At 52.7% G+C, this 24,635-nt stretch overlaps 5 protein-coding genes across 5 annotated transcripts; 3 read left to right on the top strand and 2 right to left on the bottom strand.

The window, feature by feature from the left end:
• Positions 1-2,325: 2,325 nt before the first annotated feature.
• On the top strand, positions 2,326-3,014 carry NECHADRAFT_79567 (uncharacterized protein; the record flags this gene model as incomplete). The annotated part of the gene is made up of 2 exons (XM_003045557.1): positions 2,326-2,480; positions 2,555-3,014. 2 exons carry the CDS (start codon positions 2,326-2,328, stop codon positions 3,012-3,014), a joined length of 615 nt encoding a protein of 204 aa, XP_003045603.1.
• A 418-nt stretch (positions 3,015-3,432) lies between these two features.
• Positions 3,433-4,008, top strand: NECHADRAFT_79566 (uncharacterized protein; the record flags this gene model as incomplete). Its single annotated transcript, XM_003045556.1, has 2 exons — positions 3,433-3,675; positions 3,709-4,008. The coding sequence occupies 2 exons, from the start codon at positions 3,433-3,435 to the stop codon at positions 4,006-4,008; spliced, it is 543 nt and encodes a 180-aa protein (XP_003045602.1).
• Positions 4,009-4,674: 666 nt separating this feature from the next.
• NECHADRAFT_79565 (uncharacterized protein) lies at positions 4,675-6,515 on the bottom strand (the record flags this gene model as incomplete). Its single annotated transcript, XM_003045421.1, has 4 exons — positions 4,675-4,714; positions 4,761-4,910; positions 4,958-6,243; positions 6,300-6,515. 4 exons carry the CDS (start codon positions 6,513-6,515, stop codon positions 4,675-4,677), a joined length of 1,692 nt encoding a protein of 563 aa, XP_003045467.1.
• Positions 6,516-8,996: 2,481 nt separating this feature from the next.
• NECHADRAFT_68795 (uncharacterized protein) lies at positions 8,997-12,827 on the bottom strand (the record flags this gene model as incomplete). Its single annotated transcript, XM_003045420.1, has 3 exons — positions 8,997-11,808; positions 11,858-12,559; positions 12,688-12,827. The coding sequence occupies 3 exons, from the start codon at positions 12,825-12,827 to the stop codon at positions 8,997-8,999; spliced, it is 3,654 nt and encodes a 1,217-aa protein (XP_003045466.1).
• Positions 12,828-14,480: 1,653 nt separating this feature from the next.
• NECHADRAFT_68793 (uncharacterized protein) lies at positions 14,481-19,946 on the top strand (the record flags this gene model as incomplete). Its single annotated transcript, XM_003045555.1, has 5 exons — positions 14,481-15,650; positions 15,702-16,275; positions 16,330-16,391; positions 16,428-17,877; positions 17,928-19,946. 5 exons carry the CDS (start codon positions 14,481-14,483, stop codon positions 19,664-19,666), a joined length of 4,995 nt encoding a protein of 1,664 aa, XP_003045601.1. The 3' UTR covers positions 19,667-19,946.
• Between the last annotated feature and the right edge of the window lie 4,689 nt (positions 19,947-24,635).

Here is a 24,635-nt window from a genome sequence, read left to right as displayed (position 1 = left end):
TTGCTGCCTACTTCAAAGGCGCAACCGGTTTTGTGCACCAGTGGCGGACCAAGTTTGCGTCAAGAGCGAATAGCATGGGTCGAATGATGGAGGGAGATTCTATGGCGACCTTGAAGGCACAGTTTGGGCACTCTTGGCTCTGGCCATCGCGGCACCTTGTTCCATCCGCGACATTCATCAAGCACCAGGCTCTACTCTACGTGGGATCTTGGAACATAATAGCCGCTACTAACCGTGCTCTTTTTTATTCTGGCTAATGCTCCCTTTGGACCTGCTGCGTTACTCATCAACAGTTGGTACTGCGAGGACAGAGGAACCCTTTTTTTTTTCTAAACGCTACCAGCAACAACAATAACAAAGACGACGGATATCTATTCGCTCAGTTATCACATCAAATACTGGGCTTCAGCTATAACAAAAACACGATATCAGCAGCTAACACGGTGGCAAAGACGACAACGTCAACACTTGGGAGCATATCTGTCATTGTGAACTGGAGACGTTTTATCTCGGCAGCAGCAGCAGCAACAACAAAGAGGCTGACAATAACAACAACAAAGCATGTTGTTTTGGGATTGGGGTTTGATTCCGACCTGTGTTGACAACTGTGTCTTTTGCTATTGTGGCTGATGGCTTCTTTGGGGACATTATTCAGATCAACATCAGCAGCATGCCCCCACAGCTACTCAGACCCTTAGGGTTAGAGGTTGTCGATAAAGCTCGCGATGTAGTGCTCCTACGATACGTAGCCCTGTCGCGGTCGAATCACGAAGGCGGAGGGGCCGCTTCCACCAAGGTCGCCTCCAACGAACCAGCCTACTACACCCAAAGAAGTTCTCTATAATTTCCAGGCCCTTTTCTTACCTTCAGAGGGTCAATGGGACACTTTACCGACGTCAGACAAGTAGCCAGAACCGTTCGTGATCCGATCAGATCTGTGAAAGGGCACTGAGAAGCTGTCATGGGCCCCGAGACCGCCCAAGACTGGCCAGCCATTTTGAGTAGGACTGGCATCTTGGGGACAACTCCAGACTTACTTACTATTGGTTTTGGACAACGGCACTCATCGTCGAAAAAAGTTTGAGACCAGCGATCGTCGACCTCACTGCCTAGACCGGGATCCGCCAGATGGCAATCAATTCAGCATTGGGGGACGTCTCAAAACCTTGGATGACTTCCGTATGCAAGAAGATATTCTTTGATGTTTATTGGTCAAGGCGGACTCTTCGCCCCTTGGACTTGTCCCCAAGGGCAAAAGCAGGAGGCCTAGGTGTCTGCCATACCCAATCGAAAGCTCCCTCCTCAAGCACTCTGATCGTGGATTCTCGGTCATTCCTGAGATACTACTGTAATTACAAGAAAAATTCTATCGTATGGCTTTCTTGGCCCTTTGAAGAATTTGGGTACTTGGAATCGAAAGCTGCGTTCTCGGAAGGACATGAGTGCTTTGATGCATAGCCCATGATTGTCATCTCGTAGTGCTTTTTTATAGCATTGAAGTGCTTAAAGAGCTGGCGATGGATCACGGGAGTGTTTTTGGCAAGCTTGTAGTGCTTGACAGGATTTCAGAGCCTTGCAGCTTTGTCTTTCGTGGCGCGCGTACGGAGTTCTCTCGATTCTCACTGTCATCAGCAGGCCAGGTCAGGGGGCATAGTTGCGTGCGCTGGGCTATCACATGCCATGTAAAACGTCGTTCTGGGCCTATTCGACTTCTTAGGTACGCCGAACACAAAAGTCGCTGAACAGATGGCAGCGGTTATTGTCCCTGATGAGGTCCTTCGTGGCTTCACGGCCATTCAATGGCCCTCTATGTCCTTCTTCCGTGACAACGAGCGCTTTGGCTCCAAGTCCATGCTTTCGTGTCTTGTGGCCAACGCCACATGATTAACTGGATTGGCATTTGTGGCGGCGGTGGCAGGATAAACGTTCAGGACCAATGGTGTGAAGGTGATAGTTGTACTCGTACATCACAAACCAAGTATTAGAACATTGACTTTAGTGAACTAGAAACATGCATCTGACAACGGCTCTGCGAGAGGGCCTTCAAAGAGATTTGCTGGGTCATGTTTATTAACCTACAGAGACGAAAGGGAAAATGTGAGACACAAGATGCAAAAATCTGGAATATAACCTCTGTTCCTGCATTGCCTGCTGTTACGCCGAAAAGTAAAGGGTGTGGCGCCTGTATGCCAGCAAGAACCTTGACCACCAAAGCAACCCTATGACATACTTTTTTTTCTCCATAAAAGCCAGAGAACCCTCTCTTCTTTTTGGAAGACAAGATATGACCATGTTTCGATATCCCAGAACAATCACCAAGTGTTGATGACTTCCATTGCGCTCGACTTGCTCGTTGATGCGAATAACCTCAACTCTTGTTTAGCAAGCGTCATTTCTCATCTGGAAGAACGATCGAATATCGGGTTATCCTCTATCAATAAATCTTCTAGCATCCTGGACATCAAAACCCCCCCGGTCCTGTAAGTCTCACGCCCGCTCAGCACAACATCACGATCACATACGCAGCCACCACGGTCATGCCTCGCCTCTGTAGATTCCCGCGTCCAATCGTAGACTGCGAAGTCTACACCAACGAGCCATACGTGTTGGATATTACATCCGAGTACACGAGGCGCCCTCAAGAAGGCCTCGAGACCATCTTCACAGGCTTCGGCTCCACGATCAAGAACTTTGTCGACCGCCATCGCCGCCGTCGCAACAAGGTGCTCTCGGTGACGGTCCAAGTCACTCTGCGTAGAGTCACGATAGGAGCCGTCATCAATCTGCCTCCGCCGGTCCCAGGGAAGGGGAAGCATACTCGGGTTTTTCGCTACACCATCTCGGCTGGGGGTAAAGACTACCCCCTGAAGCTGTGGGTTAAAACTTCTCGGGGGCAGCTTATCGATGGTGAAGACGGCTCTAGCCCTGAGGAGCCTGGGGTCGAAGACTACTACCGAGCTTCGTTGCACTACGCGAGGTGGATGGTGGAATCTTTCTACCAGTTTTCGTCGTGAGACATTATGGCAAAAGAATAAATCCCCAATATTGGAGCGGCTTCCATTGTTGACTTCTCAGCCATGTTTGTCCTGGATGGCTTGGATCCATTGTGGTCCCGGCTTGTCATTCACCCGACGGCACCGTTTGCTATTCACCGTCTTCGTCCCTTTGATACCTTTGATCTCGAAAGACCAAAGGGGAGGATAACAAACACTACATCTTTACAATGCCTCAAACGGCCCGCGATGGTTCTCAACACATCGTTCAATAGGATTTGATTCGTATATAAGCCGATCATGCTCCTCATATGGTCCTTCGAATCAACAGAATTCATCCCATCAATCAACACCACTCTTACCACCAATCACCCTCTTGAAGGTAAACATCACCAACTTCTCATCTCAAGTCATAACACTAACTTCTCCCCAGATCAAAATGTGTCAAGCCGTCCGCTACGTCTACCCCGGCTGCGGCCATCCCATCCGCCCCGACTCCGATACGTGGTATCTCGAAAGATGCCGCATTGCCCACGACACAGACAGTAACTGCTGGCTGCCACGAAGCCCCCCTCCCGAGTTCATGCAGGAGAGAGTATATCACGGCGAAGATCTGGCCGAAGAATGCGCTACTTGTCTCACCTTGAACGCTTGGGATGATGATGACGCTGTTCGGGCATGGGTTGAAGGAGCAGACCCCTCGGAAATTGAATAGGGCTCATTCTTCGAGGGTGAGGAGAGCGACGTCGAAGACGAAGATGAAGAAGGCGACTCCGATGCGGGAAATACCGCCCAGCAAGACACCACGCAGAGACCAACACGGGCAGATACCTCGGCAGGTCCCTCTGCAGAAGAGCTTCGCGAAGCCGAAGACCTTCAGTGGGCGATAAACAAAATGATAGAGATCGATAGCGATGCCGGGGGAGAGACTCCTCCTTCTCCTGAGAACCGAAGATTGGGGTCGGCAAGCATGAATCTTCAGAGCAGCCAGCCTTCGGAGATGGAATATCACTGAGTTCCCTTGAGATCAGAATTTGAACGGCGACTCCTTCAGTCGCACAGTGCTTTCGATGAACGAAGCAGCTGAATCCATTTGGCATTAACCCTCTGTATAACCTCCAAGCATTCCCCAGAGTCATCTTCCGTCAGTTACTGGTTATATAGATGCTTGTTCCCTTGATCCAAGGATATCTCGATAACATATGCAAAAGTAATAATGTTTGCAGTGATGAGAACCACCCCGAGGTCATGTTTAAGCCAGGGATGCATCTATAGTGACATTTTGGCAAGTACCTAGAACCATCAAACGTGAATCCTTTCACCTTCACAGCGACAGAGCCCCTCAGCCGGCCCCCAGCGATACTCTATAATAGCGCAGCTTTGAGTTCTTTGCCTTGGCTGAGGTGAACTTGGTTGGTGCTTTAATCGGCGGTTTGATCTCTTTCAAGCCACCAAGACAAAGAGGACAAACAGAACAAGTTGTTGACCTATTTAACAGCTAGGCAGTAAATTAACTGCCGTGGGAGGTATTGGTTTTTACGCTGATTGTTATGTTAGGACATGCCCCCAAGGGGTCGTCATTCGATGGGACGTCTATGGGAGTCTGACACTCTCTGGTATTGCCTATTCAAACCACCTATGTACCAAGGCCAACTCGAGTTCCTTCATATTCCCAATTCCGTTAACCAAAGAGCTTGTCCAGAATACGCTCAAACATGGTGCTATCATCTGTTAGCAAAGCACTCCTCAGCCAATCGCGGCACTCACCTTGGCGGTGTCGGCACATAGTTCTCTTCATACTCTCGCACCTCATCGAGATTCTTGTAGAGATCAACCTCGTGTGGCTTGTGGATCTTGGTCTTGTGGATCAACTTCCAACCAACGTACATGACCGGGAAAAGACCGACAGACGTGTACCTATATCATCAGTATCCGAACTCATCACATTTGAGAACTTGACTTACGAGAACAAAAAGTCGGGCACGTTCCAGTACCCCTCGATGGGCAAAAACACGGTATACCCTCCCACGAATGTCATGATAAAAGTACCTGTGAGGCCATAGTACGCCGCATAAGGCATAAACCACGCCTGATAGGGCAGCGTGTCTCGGCTGATACCCTGGGCTCTCAGCGCACGACGAAAGCACAGGTACGTCACGCAGATGCATGCGAAGTTGATGAGCTGTGAGGCTGTGACAAGCGAGACGAACCAGTCCAAAACCACGGCCGTGTTGGTGGACAGCTGGAGGAACGAGAGAAGGGCGATGAGCAGGACAAAGATGACGCAGTAGATCGGCACACCCTTTCGAGTACAAGTCGTTAGGAACTTTGGCGCCTTTCCTTCGAGGGCGAGGCCGTAAAGTGATCGTGAGGCACAGTAGACGTAAGAGTTTCCGGCTGAAAAGGCACTCAGCAGCACCATAGCGTTAACAATGTGAGGCAGCACGTCGATGCCAAGACGGTTCATGGCAACCACGTAAGGTGAAGCTGCTGCTCCTGGCTTTCCGTTTGTAAAGGCGTCGGTCATCTCCTTATCGTTGTAAGGAACCAGGATACCAACACAAAGCGATCCAAGCACGAAGAAGGCTGTGAGACGGTAGAAGACGGCGTTAAAGGCTCTTGGCATGACCTGGCGGGGGTTTTCTGCTTCTCCTGCTGCCATTGAGACGTAGTCGGGGCCGGCGATGGTGAAGGAGGCCTGGATGAGACACTGCAGGAATCCCAGCCAACGACCCAACGTCCCGTCGTAGTAGAGCGGCTTGAACGCTCCCGGATTCTTCCAATAGGTGAATCCGAACGGCTCGCGCTGCGGGTTCGCGCCAACCATGACGAAAAAGGTAAATAGGATCAGGCCGACGATCAACAGAACCTTGCCGAGGGCTGCCCAGAACTCTGTCTCACCATACCAATGGACAGCCAACAGATTAATAGCGGCATAAAGAACAAGTACAATGACGATGATAGCAGCGGTTGGAACAATATCACTCCAGAAGTGAATAATCAGGTTACAGGCCACAACTTCAAAGGGCACGAGAGCGGCTTCGAAGATGAAAAAGTTCCACCCCGCTGCGAATCCAAAGGCCTCATCGACGTAGCGACCGGCGAATCGGATAAAAGGCGACGAGATGGGAAGGTAGGTCACCATTTCGGCCATGCAGAGGGTAATGGCGAGGATAAAGGTGCACCAGATGGTGAAGGCGAGGAACAAGCTAGCCGGGCCACCGTTCAGGAGACCTTTTCCGATTTGAACCTATATCTGTATGAGTTCACGTACTAAGCAAGGGAGAAACTCTGGTATCTACGTACGTAGAGGGCAGTACCAATGGTTCCACCGATACCAATCAGCTGAATATGTCGCGACTTGAGCCTTCGGTGAGTAGCATCCTTCTTGGTGCCATTGTGGAACGACGAAGCATTAAGGTCGTCAGCGAGTACAGGACTAGCCCCAGCTTCCTTTTCGCTCGAGAACTTGTCGTCTCCAGTAGGGTACGCCGGCGGCGTTGAGTTGATGGCGCCAGACATTTCGACCTGGATCCAGTAACCTCGAACTTGGGATTTCTTGTGTGTAGTAGTAAGCTCAACGGAATTGTCGACTCTGCTTCAGCGTATGGACTTGAGAAGTAGTGAAAAAAAGGCAACGACAAAGTCCATAAGCTGCAACACAAGTTCAAAGCTATGATCTCCCTCACCAATCTGGCGATGATCCTTTAGTGTTGACGATCAAGCTCGGTCCAAGGAGAATCAGAAGCTTAAAAAGAGGAACAAGGAATAGAGAGACCCATCGTCAAGTTCCAAACATTGCGGGCCATCGCGCGGCTTTTAAATGCAAAGGGGGGAGGGGGACCCGACCTCCCGTCTTTTTTACACATGATGCAACACCAAGTTTTTTCGGCAGTGGCGAGACAAGAACTGATAGAAACCCTCATGGAACCAGCATCCTAGGGTATGGGATGGTTGCACAAGAACCAACACCTCCAGTTCAGCTCTCACAAGCATCTTCTTCTCTTGTAGACCAATTGGATCCCCGACATCAAGTCTGACCATGCCATCTCGGCTCACCCAGGGATCCTAGATCATGACGAGGTTTTTCCCCTCGGGGAACCCCATTCGCCTGGGGTTCTGAGCACAGCCCATTTTGTGCATCTCCCCCCACGGGCGAATCCTTTCAATTCTTTTCTGTACTGGAGTTTCTTGCGCTGGTAAAACGGTTGGCTCCGTAGATCATTGAACCGACGTTCAAAAGTTCCTCAAGAGCCTCCTCCTTGGCGCCCACAACAAAAAACGGGATGACGCTAAAGCGCAAGCCACGACGGAAAGCCTCAGTCTTGGATGCAGTTTTGACACGACGATATCACGAATCACAACCTCGGCAAGTCGCCGAGTATTGGCTCTAGCTTGATTCTCTCTCTCTCTCTCTCCACCCTCACTAGTCTCTTGTTTCGTCCCCCTCCTGCAAGGTAAATGGCCTGGTGTTTTTTGCATCCCTGCATGAGTCGCGTGCATTTATTATTCCAAGAAAGACTTCAGCTTCTTACTTTACCACGCCTTCTTCGACGTTGCAACGCATGCTTCCACCAAACTGGTTCACCATGCCTGTGACCAAATGCCCGGGTCTAGATCACGCTCATCCTTGCTCCCCTCGTCCTCAACAATGACGAAAGAGAACTAGACCCACCAGGCAAAGAAGAAACAAACTCCATCGCCTCGCATGGATGCGGCTGCTTTTTTGTCCCAACCACCATGCTCTACAACGTAGTATTGATAGTCGCCGGTCAAGGATCCATGATACCCCTCATGGATTTTCAACAAATAGATAATAACTCAGTAATCAGTTATCTGACAATATCTCGCGTACGACCCTTTTGAGCGTCCAATGCATGGTTACTTGTCTGTTGAGTGCTTCCATCACAATGATAACAACTCCTCCTCGCATCTTGAGCGCATTTCATACCCAACACAGATGTGGACTTGAAACAAGACACGCAGGTAGTCAGGGGCTACACCAATGACGATAGCCCAAACCTGTCGATCCAGATAATTTGATTGCCATCAATCCTTTAAGCTTGCGAGGGTCGCCGCTATAGCGTCGGCGTTTTTCTTGCATAGCGGGCAATCCATGACTCGGGTCCTTGAAGAGCCAATTAACCAGACAGTTTATTCTGTTGCCTGGACCGGGGAATCAAGGATACTCGACAAGGGTGCATCAAAGAGGAAGCTGTTTACGGCATCCCCGCTCTTCTATTGATGTGGCGTCTGGAGGATTTGCGCAACCAAGGAAATGGATCTGCCGTTGTTGGAATAGAGTTGCTCCTAGATACGGTTCAGCATAACGCTGGGCAGTCTAGTGGAACTAAGCATGCTATGAATTGGTCTAAATCTCTTACTGTTTGGTTGAATAATGTCTAAAGTAGGGATCATTACTCAAATTACTATGATATCCCTTAGCTAATGTCGATACCGACATACGCGCATGCTCGTTCTCAAGCGACTACGGAGAGAAACGCTAATCTTGCCCATCGTCTGACTGTGGAGTGTCATCAACTCTTCCGTTTGGTCAAAAAGAAGAAAAGAAAATCATATTAGCGCTAATCTTGAGGATATCTCGTTGGTGGCCATGTGCCCATGTATGTAAGCTGCAAACCAACAACCAAACATCACCCCCCGCTCGACGTCACCAACACCAATTCCAGAGACCAGCATCGCATTTCCTCCCCAGTCTTGCTTATATCCCCTCTCATTGGTTCCGCACTCACCGGCACATGACCTGCCTTCGGTGTCGCCGTGAATGCACCTCAAGGGTTGGGAATCGTAATAGTACAAAGCATTCATGCATGAAATCCAAGTCCCGTCAGTCGCGCCTCGTCTTCACCCTTGTTAGTACCCGTCTTTTGTTTCCATTCTCGTCTTTTCCTCTCCCATTCATGGCATTAAACGATCGTCATTTCAACTTGGGTATCGTCCAAAAGAGCGTCTTCGTAGTTGTTCTTCAACAACTTATCCTGTTTACAACTCGTCCTTTCCGTGCTGGAAAGACTCCTTGACGGCTTCGGTAGCCTGGCTGGCAGCGCTTCCGACCTTCTCACCCACAGACGACGCAGCTTCGTTTGCCTCACTAGCAAGGCTCTCGACGCTGGCGGCCGCCGTGGCGTAAGCAGCTTGGAGTCGGGAGAGCACACTCTCGGTAAACGAGGGCTCCTTGCCACTGATGAGTTCAGAGACAAGGTCGCTCACAGACTCGTATTGCTTGGCCGCCTCGGCTGATGCAGTTACTGCTGATGCTGCACCTGCATCCGAGGCAATAGATGCCTTGTCGGCGATGGCATCGGTGGCCGCGGCGGCATATGAGCTAGCATCACTCCAGACATGCTCATACCACGCAATCTGAGTGGGCTCTCCATAAACCTGGCCACTGATCTGGTCAACGATTGTGTTCCAAGACTCGGCAATAGCCAGGCCTGCACTAGAGATCTGCTCGCCAGCAGCATCCACAACAGAGGACACGGAATCGTCAACAGCCTGGGCGGCCGACTTGATTGTGTCACCGGCAGCCGAATAGGCAGATCCAGCCGCATCACCAGCCGCTGAATAGGCAGACCCGGCTGCATCTCCGGCAGCCTGGGCAGCAGAAGCTGCCGACTCCCGAGCTACAGAGGCAACAGATGAGGCAGATCCAGCAAGGTCGGTAGGCGTAGGCGTAGCCGTAAGAGATGAGAGGGCAGAGGAAGCTCCAGCCATAAAGCTAGCGTATCGGTCCTGGGCAATACCAAGACCAGCGAAGTAGTTCAACTTGGCCTGCTCGTAATACTTCTCCATCGACGATGATGGAGTGGGCGTGGCGAGACCCATAGCGATGAGTGCGCTCTGGTACTGGATCTCAGCCCACAGACGGCCCTCGTTGAGCCTCTGAGAAGCGATAGACTCGATGCGTTCCCAGTCAGCCCAGTTAGGGATAGTGGTCGTGGCAGGGAGCTGGGTAGCCGTTGTAGCGGCCTCAACAGCATGGTTGAGCTTATCGCCAGCAGCTGAAACGGCGTTGTCGTATGCCGAGGAGACGGAAGCGAATAGCTGCTCATGGACTGGCTTGGGGGTGCCATAGATCTGGGCAGACACGATAGACAGAGCACTTGAGTACTGTTCAGATGCTCGAGAGACAGCTGTAGAATAAGCTGCCTGTGCTGCGTCGGTGGCACTGGCAATATAATCCGTGTCCACGTAATCCTCGAGGACGACTTGTCGGTGGGGGACTTCCTGAGCCGCGGCGCCGAGGAAGGCTGGCTTGACATGCTGCTCGTTGGACAGCGGCGTCTCATCGCGGTGCGTTAGGGGATCCTCCTCGATCTCGACGAGGGGCTCGTCGTCGGCCGGGAGAGGTTCTTCACTACCGTTGCTGACTATTGAATGGGTGTCACCCATGAGCACTTCAGATGCTTCCGAGGCAAAGGGGGCCGACGTACTGCTGTCTTCTGGTTCTGCGTCCTTTGTGGCCGACTCGAACGTTTCTGAAAGTTGGCTTGAAACCTCTTCAATCACACTGCTGGCAGACTCGGAGGCTGATGAGGCCAGGGCTTCTTCAGTCTCGGAAGCTTCGTCCGCAATGCTGCTGGCGCTCTCCTGTCCGTCAAAAGCGAGGCTGGAAGCATCGCTAACTACCGACTCAATCGACTCGGAGATGGCCGAGGTGGCCTTTTCGATAACATTCGGTTCATCGTCGACAACCGAAGAAACCTCCTCCTTGACAGGCTCAGCAATAGACGACACAAAGTCCTCCAGGTCTTGCTCAGCCTCTTCAACCTGAGAGGTGGCCTCCTCAGCAGAAGCGGAGAGGCTAGAAACGACGTCATCTTCGGCAGGGGTCTGCTCGTCGGCGTCCTTGGACTCTTCGGCCTCCTTAGCCGCGATGGCTTCCTCGGCGGCAAGCTTCATGGCGTCGCTGTCAAATTCATCCGAGGAATCTCTGGCCACAACCTTCCAGCGGGCAACCTCCTTGAGTCGAGCAAGCTCCTTAGCAGCCACAGAAGCGATCTCCATGCCCTCATCCTCAACCTGCGCAGATGCGTCTTGCGCCTGGAGGAGGCTGGGGTGCGTGACGATCAGCTGCTTGAGTTGCTCGGTCCATTCGTTGAGGGTGCTCTTGAGCTCATGGTACTTGGCCCAGTCCTTGTATGTGACGCCATCAGTCCATGCCCACCTCATGCCAATTTGCTGGAGTGCGAGGTTTCTAGTCTCGTCCAGAAGCTGGAAATGAACATCGGCAACGGTAATGACTGTCTCCTGAAGCTCCTTCTCATAGCCCTCGCGCCATTGTCGAATGGCCTGGGCCTTCTTCTTAATGGCCATGCCGGCAGATCGTACCGCAGCAACAATATTCTCGTCTACATTGTCAGTGTTCTCATCGGCCGATCCAGCCAAGGCCGAGATCTTGATCCGAAGAGCTTTGAGCTCAGAGGCAATCGTCGACTCGAGGTCGTCAAATAGCTGTCTGCCAGTGGTCTGGACATTCTCCTCGATCATGCGCTTCGCAATCTCGTCGACACGTTCTTCCAGGTCATTGGCACCCTCATCAGCTTGAGAAGCAAACTTGGTCTGCCAAGTGTCCAGGTCATGGGCCACCATTTCTCGGGCCTTTCGTCGCTTCTCACTCTCGTTCTCGGTGGGAGGAGGAGCCTGCACAGGGTTGATGTACTCCTGAGTGACAGACTCGGTCACAGGCTCGGGGCTCTCCGTGGCGACTGGGACCTCAGAGGATGTCTCGACAGAAGTTGTGCTCTGTGGAGAGGGCCTCTGGAATGACGAAGTGGTGGTATCTGTGACATAGCTAAGAGACGTAAGTATGGCGCTTTAACAAGGAACGTCGAGCATCTTACCTAGTCGAGTAGTTATCGTGGACAGGCTTGACCTTGGTCTTGTAGCGACCCAGGCGTTCACCAATACGGACGAGCTGAGGTTCGACATTCTGAACGTAGACGACACGGATGTGAGGCCAGACGCTTCTGTCAAGGAAGGCATAGGTCTTGTTCCAAGCCCAGTAGGTCGTGGGAAGGGCAGTTCGGACGGTGAATTCAGAGGCTGCGTCATAACCCTGAACGGCATATGGCTGCACGAACTCGTAACCTGGTCGCAAATATTCGTAGTAGACTTGTAGGCCGTTGGTGCGAGCAATGTCGTAGTAGGGGCCAAGGGCCTCTCCAGCCTGCTTGACATAAGGGCCAACGGTTTGGTCGTACTGCGCCTGCGCAAGACCCTGGTACTTGACGAGCTGAGGCTGGCCATTCTTCTCCCACTGAGCCCAAGCATAATCCTGCGCCTTCTCGGCCCAGGGAGCTCCGTATTGGATCGCATATGCGCGAGTGGGTTGCCAGACTTTGCTCTCAACAGTCTCGTAGTACGGGCGGGCGACTTCGACATAGGGCGCCGCATAGTGGTCGTAGTAGGGTTGGACGTGAGGCAGCACGGCGTCCTTGACCTGGAAATAGGGTTTGCAGATGGACGGGGAGGTCTCGTCGCAGGCTTCAAGGGACGAAGGGCATCGGAAGAGGACGGTCAAGATGGCAGCCCATGTTGCGAGTCTGGGGGAGTACAAGTTAGTTATCAGCTAATGGCGACTTAGAGTGCAAAGATGAATTGACGCTGATGAAAGAGCGGCCAGAGCAAAGCTCGGGCGAACTGGCAGCGATGACGTGCAAACAGGACATACCTTGCGACGACATTGAATGTCCAAGCCAAGAAGCTTCGTCTCTTCTTGACAGCTCTTCTTCGGCCGGCTAGGGGCTTTCCATTCGCCATGCCGTTGGTGTGGCCGTTGCCGTTCATGATCGAGCCGGCGGACTCGGCCATGGTTGATAGAAGCACGCGCTGCGGTCAGGACGGTCGATGACGGGAGCTTCCGAAGAGGGGAGCAATCAAGCTAAAAGATGATGGAAAGTATCAAGTTTGATTGTTCAAAGTGGCGCAAAAGCGAACGACTTCTGATGAAATCCGACTCGCGATGGGAGAGACGTATCCAGCCCTTCCTGCCAGTCAGTTTCACGATCCACGAAGCCAAGTTGGGAATTTTCGGCCAGCGAGCGACTCGACTGGGAAGCTCGGGGAGAGGTGCTTACTTTTTGGATAGGCTGCAGGGGGTCAGTCCGGCAAGCGTGATGGATCTCGGAACAGGAGCAGGAGTGTTTCTGCGACGTAACTCGAGACGAGAGCGAGACGATGGGCTTGAACGTGCAACACAAACGGTCACTTGTGTGAGCTTCTTTGACCTTTTATTATTTTTCTACCAGGAGATGAACAAGAGGGCAGGAATGATGGCAACACCGGAGCTGAAGTCGTTGTTCCTTGGTTGGAATTGGAGGGCACCAGCGCATGTACAGTGGTGTCATCCGTTCCCCCACCAGGTTTTAGCGGTTCGCATCAGCGCGGCCTGGCACTTTTAGCGGCATTTGCTCAGCGATTTGCAGCCTGTCCTGCATCTTCGAAACACTTGATGGATGGTTGCGACGTCATGGAGAAGCGCAGAAGCTTGCTTTGGTCCAGATTTTCTGTGGCATCATGGCTTTTTGGGATCCGAGAGACAAGATTACTGGCACTGATTGGTTGCTATTTTGACTGGAATGCAGAGTCGTGATCTGGAGGTTGGGGCAACGTGAATCGTTTATCAGGACTCCAAACATGGAACGTCAGGGGATGCCGTGATGGTAACTACGGTTATTTTAACGTGTTTTACCATCAAGCCTCGGCTGCGTTTCCTTACCATTAATTCCAATATTAACAACTCTTCAAAGTAACAAGAGCCATCTTGAACAGACCAGATCCATCGCAATCGATCATGACCATCACGAATCTCCTGGTTCAGCTTCATCATGCTCTCAAACGATGATCATTTCCCATGTGACACGCGCCTCTCGGTCCATGACATCAGCTGCGCACATCAAACTGCCAGTGCTGCCTCTGACACGTGAGATTTCACGGAAAGCAGCGATGTCGGATTATCTACTTCTCCGAAGCCTCGCTCGCCGTTTCGGAACTCACACATCGCATTGCGTTGGGGCTGGATTCCGCCAACCGTACCTTTCTCCGCCGTGTTGCGTCTTGTGGGGTCGGAGTGGCGGTACTGTAGTTGCAGCCCAGGCCGACAGCCACTGTGGAATTATTAACCACCACGTCTCATCACCTCTATTTTGAGGCCGACGACTACTCCCGGTCACCTTGTCGACTCTTCACTCTCGACTGAAGAGGCACATGCTCACCGGCTTGGCCGACTGCATTGTTGCCGCTACTTTACTTGTCAGGTCACCTTTTCCTGCCTTCGTGTCCCGTTCGCCGCTTCGATTCCCCGGTCTTAGGTCCTCTCGCGCCCCTCGAACATCCTCTTGATCGGCCAGCGCATGGTTCTCCCAACAATTCCTTCACAATAAGCCCCTCGTGGGCGCGATCGATTTCTTCTCGAATCGCCATCGCTGAATATTATTTGCCGTCATGGAGGACCTCACCTCGAGCATGAAGCTTAAGGGCCTTCACCGAGCCGCCACTCGATCCGATGACATGAATCAGAATCAAGATGCTGCACCTGGGATTTGTCGAATCTGCAGAGGGGAGGCGACTCCGGAAGAGCCTCTCTTCTACCCGTGCAAATGCAGTGGTAGTATCAAATATGTCCACCAGGACTGCTTGATGGAGTGGCTTTCCCATTCTCAGAAAAAGTACTGCGAGCTTTGCAAGACGTCGTTCCGTTTTACCAAGCTGTACGCGCCCGACATGCCTCAGTCCCTCCCGGTACACGTTTTTGTTGGACATTTGGCCAAATATTTGTTTCGGAATGTCTTGGTCTGGCTTCGTGCTGCCATGGCCATCAGCGTCTGGCTATGCTGGTTGCCCTATTTTATGAGATCCATCTGGTCATTCATGTTCTGGGTCAGCGATGAAGGCTTTGGCAACACTTCTATGCTCTCGCACAACAATGAAACTACGGATGCAGCACTTCAACTGGCTGCAGGCCTCGATACCGGGACATGTCCCTCGAGTCCCCTCTTTGCGCCCACGACGACATCTGCTTCAGCCGCCGAAGCCCTCCTCGAAACCCTCTCTGGCCAGAATATCTCCGAGTTTTTGATGCGCATTCTCCTAGGCTCGCTGGGAGTACCCGTCAGGTTTGATCGATCCGACTCATCTCTGGAATCTGTCAATGCCTCATTGGAAGCTGCATCGATTGGCACAGCGCCACCTTCGTTACTTGGGGAGGTGGCTTTCTTGAACAACCTCACCCGGAACCCAACGCTTAATCGGACCGTTATTTCGGTTATTGAGGGTCAAATCATCACTGTCTTGGTCATCATTTGCTTCATTCTGGTCATTTTGGTCAGGGATTATGTCGTTCAGCAACAGCCCGAAATGAACATGCGCGCAGCCTTTGCCGGCCCCGAAAATCCCCTGGCAGCCCAAGAACCCATGCTTGTCCGGGCTGAGATTGCAGAAGACCTGCGGGGTCCCGATGAGTCGGATGACGAAACTCTGGATGATGGGGATATGCCTCTTATCGGCCCCGATGAAGCTTTCGCTGCCGAGGTCGAGCAGGTTGCTAACATACGACTCCTCCGTCGACCATCATCCGATCTTCGCGTTCCTGTAGGGATGGTTGAATCCGAGTCTTCTCCTCTTGAGCCTCGTCCTGTTGAGGCTCTCCATTTTGAGCCTCGTCATGTTGAACCTCGTCCTGTTGAGCCTCGTCCTGTTGATCCAGTTGCTGCCGAGGAGCCCTCTACGGTTTATGACTACATGCGCATATACCACAAGGCAGGCGGCGAAGCTGAGAGAATCCTGCAGATTATCGAAGAAGAAGGGCTTCAGGACAGACTTGCATATTGGGTGGACGTTACGCGCCGATCCATCCGGGATCGAGAAGGCGGACCATCTGACGTTGCCCGACATGCAGAACAAGCTGATGGAAGAGACCACCCAGAAAGCCCAGGTTCCACCGCAGCAAGCTCATCCAGAAAGGCCTTCACCCCTCCCTCTGAGGAATTCCCCATCTCCTTTGATGAAGCTGGCGATTCGGCATCCGGAAAGGGGAAGGATAAGGAACCGCTACCCCCTCTTCCTGATCAGGACTTTGAGATAGATCCCTGGACAGGAGCCTTGTCACCAAACCCTTCTCGCCCGCGTGCCGTATCTGACGGCCCTCAACTCCATGACACTATCAATCCATTGGCCAACAACAGCTGGTCATTCGCTGGCCTCCCCCAAAACCCCGAGGAGGAGGGTTCTTCCTCCCAGGCCCGTGACCAACCCCCGGCCCGTGGCCCGTACGGCAAGTTCAAGAAATCCCGTTCTGGGCCAAGAAGCGATGTAGCTGTGACGGGATTCGATGAAACTGATGTATCCGATGTACCTGATGAGCCCGAGCCATCAAGCGTTCGTCATGACTTTGGCGAGTTCAGGGGTCAACAGGATCAACGCCTTCCTCTTGATGACCACCACCATGATAGACGAGAGACTCCAGAAGCACAACTACCTGTCCAGGGCAATGCTGCTGCCGCGACTGCCGGTGGTCAGGATGATGGCCCGGCACCTGGCCTTGTCGGAAGGGTGACCGATTTCATGTGGGGCGACTTGGACGAGCAGCAACACGCCCTTCAAGATCTCCACCACGCCGACGACGATATTGGCAACCTTCGCAATGATCTTGACGAATGGGAATTTGACCTTGACGACCTTGGCCGGGACGATCCCCCCGGAGTCGGCGGTGTTGACGACGAGCCCGAGGATCTTGGTGATGCCCCCGGACCTGGTCTTGACCAAGAAGCTATGGAAGAATTGGAAGACTTTGAGGGAGTCATGGAGTTGATTGGCATGCGAGGTCCTATCGCTGGACTCTTCCAGAATGCCATCTTCTGTGCTGTCCTCGTCTCGGTGACAATCTTTGCTTGCATCTTTGTTCCATACAACATTGGACGTGTAAGCGTTTGGATTCTTGCCAACCCCATGCGCCTAGTTCGCCTGCTTTTTGAGCTCTCAAAGCTTCTTCAGGATGCTGCTGTCATGGCCGCCGGTCTGGCCTCTTGGGTTATTCTGAACATCATTGACATGTTCACCGGCATCATTGGAGGCTTTATTGGATCTCAAGTCCTATCAGCCAGAAAGGCTGCCTGGATGTTGTGGACGAGCGCCGGCTCCCGAGTCTTGGATTATGCGTTTATGGACTTTCCCATGTCCGCCTCGGAAATGCAGAACTTTTCTGCCATCAGTCATGGTGCGCTCATTGCTGTCAAGCAGAACATTGGCGCTGTTTTCACAACCATTAGTGACTCGGTGGGCTTCGTTCTCGGGGGTGGTCTGCTATCAACTGGCCTATCTCTGGAGACTATCACCTCCGCAGGCGACATGGCCTGGTCCAACCTGCTCGCTCTTTCATCCGCGTTCCTGAACCCGAACTTCTGGGTCATTGATCTCAGCGAGCCCGATGGACCAGCTATCATCAATCCTGTCCTGGCTTACTGGTCTGGGTTGGATCGCTTCTGGGCCATCCTAGCTGGTTATGTGACGATTTTCTTCGCTGGCGCCATGTACCTGAAGCGAGGAAGCCCATTCTCGAGGGGTCACATCCTGCAAGCGTGGGAGGCGGGTGTCATTGACACTTTGCATCAGGCCAGTGGCATCATGAAGGTCATCATGATCATCAGTATCGAGATGCTTGTCTTCCCCCTCTACTGTGGCCTCCTTCTCGACGGTGCCCTTCTGCCCCTGTTTGAGAACACGACCTTCAAGTCTCGGATGCTCTTCACCTATAATTATCCTCTGACCTCCGTCTTTGTTCACTGGTTCGTTGGCACTGGATACATGTTCCACTTTGCACTGTTTGTGTCGATGTGCAGGAAGATTATGCGACAGGGTGTTCTCTGTAAGTCCCCCTTATTCTGAAGCCAAATTTCATAGCTAACTTTGCAACAGACTTCATTCGTGACCCGGATGATCCCGAGTTTCACCCTGTTCGTGACGTCCTAGAAAGGAACCTAATGACACAGTTGAGAAAGATTCTCTTCTCGGCATTTGTGTATGGCGCACTTGTTATTGTCTGCCTGGGTGGTGTTGTATGGGGTCTCTCCTACTCCGTGCCTGATATCCTCCCGGTTCACTATTCCTCCAATGAGCCGGTCCTCGAGTTTCCAGTCGACCTCCTCTTCTACAACTTCCTCATGCCGCTTGCAGTTAACTTCTTCAAGCCTGGCGATGGGCTTCACGCCATGTATACGTGGTGGTTCAGGACATGTGCGCGCAGCTTGCGACTCACCTTCTTCCTGTTTGGCGAGCGCAGAATCGACGAAGAGGGAAGCCTCCATATTGGAGCTGACCGCAGGTTTCGAGAACTTCCCTGGTACAAGTGCTTCTTCTTGGAGCTGAACCACAAGTATCATGTTGTTCCCAAGACCTGGACAGACTTTTTCGATGGGGGTGATGCCAAGCCTAGAGCTCCTCTCACCCAGAGCGAAATTCACGCTCTCACTCGGGCGAAGAATCGTCTAAGGGACGCTAACCAGCTGAACCAAAGTGGTCACTTTGTTCGCGCTCCAGCCTCGGACCGCGTCAAGATTCCCAAAGGCAAAAGGGTGTTCCTCGAGGTTGACGAGCGCGGCCGGAGAAAGGACAAGCAAGATGACACTGACCTGTACGCCGGTCCTCAGTATCAGATGGTGTACATCCCTCCTCACTTCCGCGCGAGAATCTTTCTCTTCATCCTATTTATCTGGGTGTTTGCGGCGATCACTGGAGTTGGCTTCACCATCATCCCGTTGGTGTTTGGCCGGCGAATGTTTAAGATGCTGATCCCGGAGCACATCAGAACCAACGACATTTATGCCTTTAGCATTGGTGTTTACCTCCTCGGTTCCATCGCTTATCTGGTCTTTCACATCCGAAGCGTGTGTTCCAACGTGCAGCGCGGGGCACAAAAGTCTTGGGAGTGGCTGACTGCTGGAGAGATCGGCTGGCGCACCGCTACTGTCCTGTTGCGAGGAGCGAAGCTGGTTTATGCCTATTTCTTCCTCCTCGTGGTATTCCCACTCCTTGTATCAGGGCTATTGGAGCTATATCTGGCAATTCCTCTCCACACATATATGTACCCACCTACCGCGGCGTCAGTTCAGGCATCAAGAGAGGGAGGATCCGAGGCAAGCCGTCATACAGTCCGAGTCATTCAGGCTTGGACCCTCGGTCTGCTCTATCTCAAGCTAGGCGCTCGCATGGTTACGACCTTGTTCGCGGATACTCGACTTGCAGTTGCCGTGCGAACGGTGCTACGGCGCGGCTGGATGCACCCCGATATTGGAGTTTTGACTAGAGCTTTTGTTGTCCCTGGTCTGGCCATATCAGCGGCGGCAATCCTGGGACCTCCAGCCATCACCGACGGCCTCATCAAGTACGGCTTGATTGCAGGCGCTCGACCCGGTGCGAATGAGCTGGCGGAAGTGGCAAGGTTGGCGATTGTGTATCGTCAATCGTACCCAGCCGTTGCACTCACAGCCCTACTCGTTAAGAATACGGTTGGGTTGGTCAAGGTATTCAACGGATGGACAGCCCGTATCCGTGACGAAGCATACCTGATAGGAGAGAGACTACACAACTTTGGTGCAGCCGCAGCGGGAGCAAGAAGAGTTAGAGGTGCTTGGAGAGCTGGAGGGGCAAGACTATAGAAGACCAGGCATCAGTTGGTATATTGATTTCTATTATTTTACGTCTGTCAATACTTGCATCTATTAATGCGGAGTTGGGTCCCACGGGTTTGGACCCATATTCACAACCACCCTGTACCACAACACTTGAGGGCCCGGACAAGCAGGAAGCGGGCCAACACAAAGCTATTCATGTAGCACCCCTATCATTTTAACTTAGAAGCGTTGGTTTCGGCCCTTTGTATTTTTTTCTTGGAGCGGGCGAGGTCCGTGGAAAAATAGGTAGATCCATCCTTTGGTCAAACTGGACTGTACACATACAAAAGATTATGCTCTCAGACAGCATTGCACACCGCTATCTCTTGGGCCATGAACTCTCGTAGTCAATTGCTTATCGATATTAAATACTACCACGTTGTATGCCAATACCCTTGACGAGCAACATGCAGACCTTAAAGACCGACAGCCCCTGGAGAACCCCTGGTCTGGGCTCTGTTGCATTCTTGGCGGCTTACGCTGGGTCGTAGCGCTAGAAATATGGTAAGTATGGCGTCAGTATACTTTGGCGGCTTCAATTATTGACGGGGTTATGATCTAGATGTAGATAGTCTGGATGAATACGACTCAAGAACGTGTCCTATTTGGACAAGTCTGAGCCCTACGTGGACAGAGCAAAAGAAAGTACGTGCGCTTCGGCAAACATAGCGTCCCGCACTCAATTCTTGATGATATGGCAAAAAGCAATTGTGCCCCTGACACATGAAGAACCTCTCTAACCTTGTCAATCCTGACTTGAACCCATTCTTAGAACAAGGGGAAAGTTGGAAACAATGGGACAAAGGTGGCTTAAAGCGCAGGACTGGCTTCAGATGCAAGTCACGTGAAGAAGAAACACACTGTTGCCCAATGGTGGGGTCGAGAAGGGGACCGAAAGCGCCCTTGTTGCCCATGGCTGCCAATAACCTTGCCCCAAGGGGCTTAGTGCATGATGCCGGCCCAAGGAGAATGGGGGGCGCGATGTGTCGCATCAACAGCGGTCGTCACAGGCCAAAACAGCAAACACCCTTTAACATCCAACAACCATCACCCAGCATTGGCGGCGACGTTTCCCTTGGAACTCCGCGCTTCAGCGGCCGCGAATACTAACCCCAACAGCAGCAGGATAAGGTAAGACCCAAGGTAAGTGCGGCTGCCGCTCGACAAAGAGGTGATTCCATTCCGGAGGAAGCCCTCTTATTCCCACTGTCTATCCTATTGCGAACGGACGACTTGGTCGGTGAGTAACATCCCCCGCCTGTTCTTGTCCCAGACGCCGACTGACGGAGGCCAACAGCTGCGCAACGGAAAGACACAGTCTGCACACAAAGAGACGACGTCTTTGTTCCGTCCTTTTTCTTTTCGACCACCCTATTTTATCACCCCAGCCCCAGCCTCCGACACCGTCGTCACCGCCGACCCTAACCCCGTACCTTGGTTCCCTACCCGAGCCAAACCACACCCATGCGAACCCGATCGAGCCAAACCATCTAGATACCCGATCGCTACTATCCGTCATGGCTTCAGAACCCCCTTCATCCCCGCCCGGCGCGGAAGCCACCGCCGAGGACACCCTCAACTGGTACAAGGCGCAGTACGAGCAGCTTGAGTCAGAACTCGCCGAGTTCAGAGAGTCGAGCAAGGAGTTGGAGCAGGAGTTGGAGAAGGATATCGAGAGGGCAGAGAAGCAGGAGCGCATTTTGCAAGAAAAGGCCGAAACTTTGGGCTTTGAGGTGGAGGAGTGGAAGGTGAGTCGACACATCCCCAACAGAATACAGACCCGACCAGCAGGACACTTGGCTAACTCGACGGCTACGTTGTCGCGCGCAGAGGAAATACAGAGAGTCCAAGACGGAGGCCAGCGCATCCCAGAATGCGCTCGAGAAGGAAATCACGACACTGCGAGACTCGAACCGGACTCTGCAAATGAAACTGAGGGATATTGAGGTGGCCAACGACGACTTTGAGCGGCAGGCGCGCAACACCACGTCATCGTTGGAGGACATGGAATCCAAGTACAACCAGGCTATTGAGAGGGCCGTCATGATGGAGGAGGAGATCAAGATGGGCGAGCAGGAGCGTGAGCAACTTCGCATCGAATCTCAGCGCTTGCGCGAGGAGCTGGGCGACCTCAAGATCGAGGCCGAGCTTCTTCAGGACAAGATCAAGAAGCAGGAGTCCCGTCATCTTTCCACCATCTCGACCGACCTCTCCGTTCTCGAGTCGCCAACCTTTGACCACACCGGATCCCCAGGGTCAACCGCCAGCTCACCTCTTATCACTACACCTCCCGAATCGAAGTCGCCCATTCCCGATGGCGACACGCTGTCCGAACTCCCCGATCCTCCTTCGCCGCCCATGTCGGATGTCTCGGCGCCCTTGCCCAAGGTCGCATCGACAAGAACTCCGGCTGTGTCTCGAAATGGTCGCTCTCGTCTTCCCTCAACGTCTGACAACAGCGTTACTCCCAAGCCCCGGGCTAAGCCTCCCACAAAGACGACAAGAGCGCCTGGCAGCCGAATCTCGACTGGCGGCACTACGACTATGCGCACCCCTGCGAGCCGCGCCGTTGGACCTCGGTCGGCTTCGCACAAGCTACCAGCTTCCAACTCGCTTACGCACATCCGAACTCTTACTGCGCAGATGCAACGCCTCGAGGCTCGTGTGCACTCTGCACGATCTAAGCTTCCCGGACCGACGCGCACGCCAACACGAGCTTCTCCGCGCTCTTCCGTCTATGGAGTCAGCAACGTGCCTTCAACGGTTACGATCCGCTCTCGCAAGCGCACTGTGGGCTCTACGGCGTCTTCTGTAGCCGGTGACGACACCACCCCAACCAACTGCCAGAACTCTGGGACATCCAAGGGTAGCCACATGCCCCGACTTAGCACATCTGGGGTCAGCCGGCTGTCATTTGGACCACTGCCGAACCGTGGGGGTCCCGACTCAGAAATCAGCAGGCCCAGCTCACGTGCTAGCGTCTCGTCGTATGCTCGGCCACCTTCACGAACCGCTGGAGACATGATCCCGCGACCTGTCTCTCGAACATCTCTCACAGGAACGCGAACTCCTATGGGCCGGCCCCGTTCATCACTTGGAGGTTCGATTCACGGTCACTCTGCCAGCATCAGCCATCTTGACCTGGAGGAGGAAGATGAGTCCGAGTTCCGGACCCCAAGCCGTAGAGGCACATACTCCAAGCTAGACCCTGAAGGAGCTATGAGCGGTATCCCGGGCCCTGGCAGCGGTATTCCTATGCCGGCAACTCGGCGCCAGAGCGGTGGTCGACGGACTAGCAACGGGCCAATGAGATCCAGCATCTCTGCTGGGCACAGGAAACTGAGCGATCTGGGAGAGACCTACTAAGGGATTTCTTCCTCACAACGTTTCGAAACTGTCCCAGTTTACGATTTTCTTTCATTTGGTTTTGCTTCACAGCGGTTCGAGCGGTTACAAAATTGGCAGCATTTTCACCTCGGTCAAGGATATCCATCATACAAGAAGGGGTGGGACGGCTCGGCATGGTTCACAGCAGGCGCTTTGAAGACGGTGTTGATGATGATTACGGAATCCATTCTTGTCTCTCTGGCAGACTTCGTTACTAATACCGCTTGTTTGGGTACATGGGGTTTCGGCAACGGGGTTTATGGACGTTATGAAGAGATGGCATCTGATATTTTTTTTTTTTATTATCCCGAGGGGCCTGGCCAGGCTTTATACCTACGAGGTACTATACCATACTACACACCTTGGCCGGGCCTGAAGGGACGGGGGTGTACCGCTGCAAAGCGAGTCATCGACCAGGCTGCCCGGCTGGCCTTGACGGCTCAAGCTGGCGAGCGGGTAATACTGGGGAAGATGATGCGAGGCTACTTCTGGTTCCCTCGCGGGGGCGGAGAGGGCGACATCGACAGTGTGGGGAGTGGTTCGATGTCTGACAAGGCTGGCGAACGACAAACGGCGGCCCGTGAATTAGTTAAACCTATCTTATTTTCCTTTGTTGATCAGGGGAGGGGGAGAAGAGATGAGGAGTAGATACAGACTGTGGAGGCGTACGATAGTATACCTTAGCTTGAGGACTGGGAGATGCCCGGCCTTGAAAACGCCCAATACACAACTTGATACCATTAAGTGCTGTTTCTAGATTTCAGATTGACAGTGGGGCGGTGATGTGATGGGGGATCCCCGATATGGGATGGCAAGATGATACAGATTCACAGAGATTGCTATTCATCATGCTCAGTACTCGGCGCCAGCAATGAATTGAGTTTCCAACCTGCAACGCGCGCAACAAGCCGTTGAGATTACACGAGACGGTGGTGAAGATCATCATGTTGAGCGTTGATGCCTCAAGACAAGCTAACCTGAGATACCGGGTGTAACTCTGAAGCTCAACTGTAGAATACCCTGCTCACCATTGGGCCCTGCAAAGTCAAGGGAAAAGAGATCGGCATCGGGCATCTTGCATGACGTTCCAACCTCAACCCTCAAAGGGGGGTGGTGGGGGAATACGTACTGCAAGTTCCGCTGGCCCAGCGCAGCAGTGTGTCTGTCTATCTCTGAATCAAAAACCTGCAATCTTTTGCTTTGGATTTGCCGGCATCCCGGACACGCCTACAATGTTGGGACTCGGAGGATGACCGCTCAAGGCTGCGGCTCTGCGGCGGCCCGCGGGACCCCGAGAGGACATCTAATTGGTAGAGGAACCTGATACATGGATCCAGATTTCGGGTTTGGGGCTCAACAATTGGGGACGAAGGACCTGTTCCATTTTTTCTTCTGTCTCTTGTGCCTGGGGGTGGGAGAATTAAGGTAGGGCGCTAGTGTCATTGGGCGTTAGCGGAGAAGCCAAGGTACAGGATGTCTGTGCATGGGGTTTGATATGGATGTCTTGGGATGATTGGGAAAGTTTGGGGTTGGGAGTGGGCTTGGAATGTCAAGGGAGAGAAGATAG

Source organism: Fusarium vanettenii (assembly GCF_000151355.1).
Source record: "Fusarium vanettenii 77-13-4 chromosome 4 genomic scaffold NECHAsca_19_chr4_3_0, whole genome shotgun sequence".
In the NCBI taxonomy this organism is placed as follows: Eukaryota; Fungi; Ascomycota; class Sordariomycetes; order Hypocreales; family Nectriaceae; genus Fusarium; species Fusarium vanettenii.
This window is presented reverse-complemented; position numbering and strand designations above follow the sequence as displayed.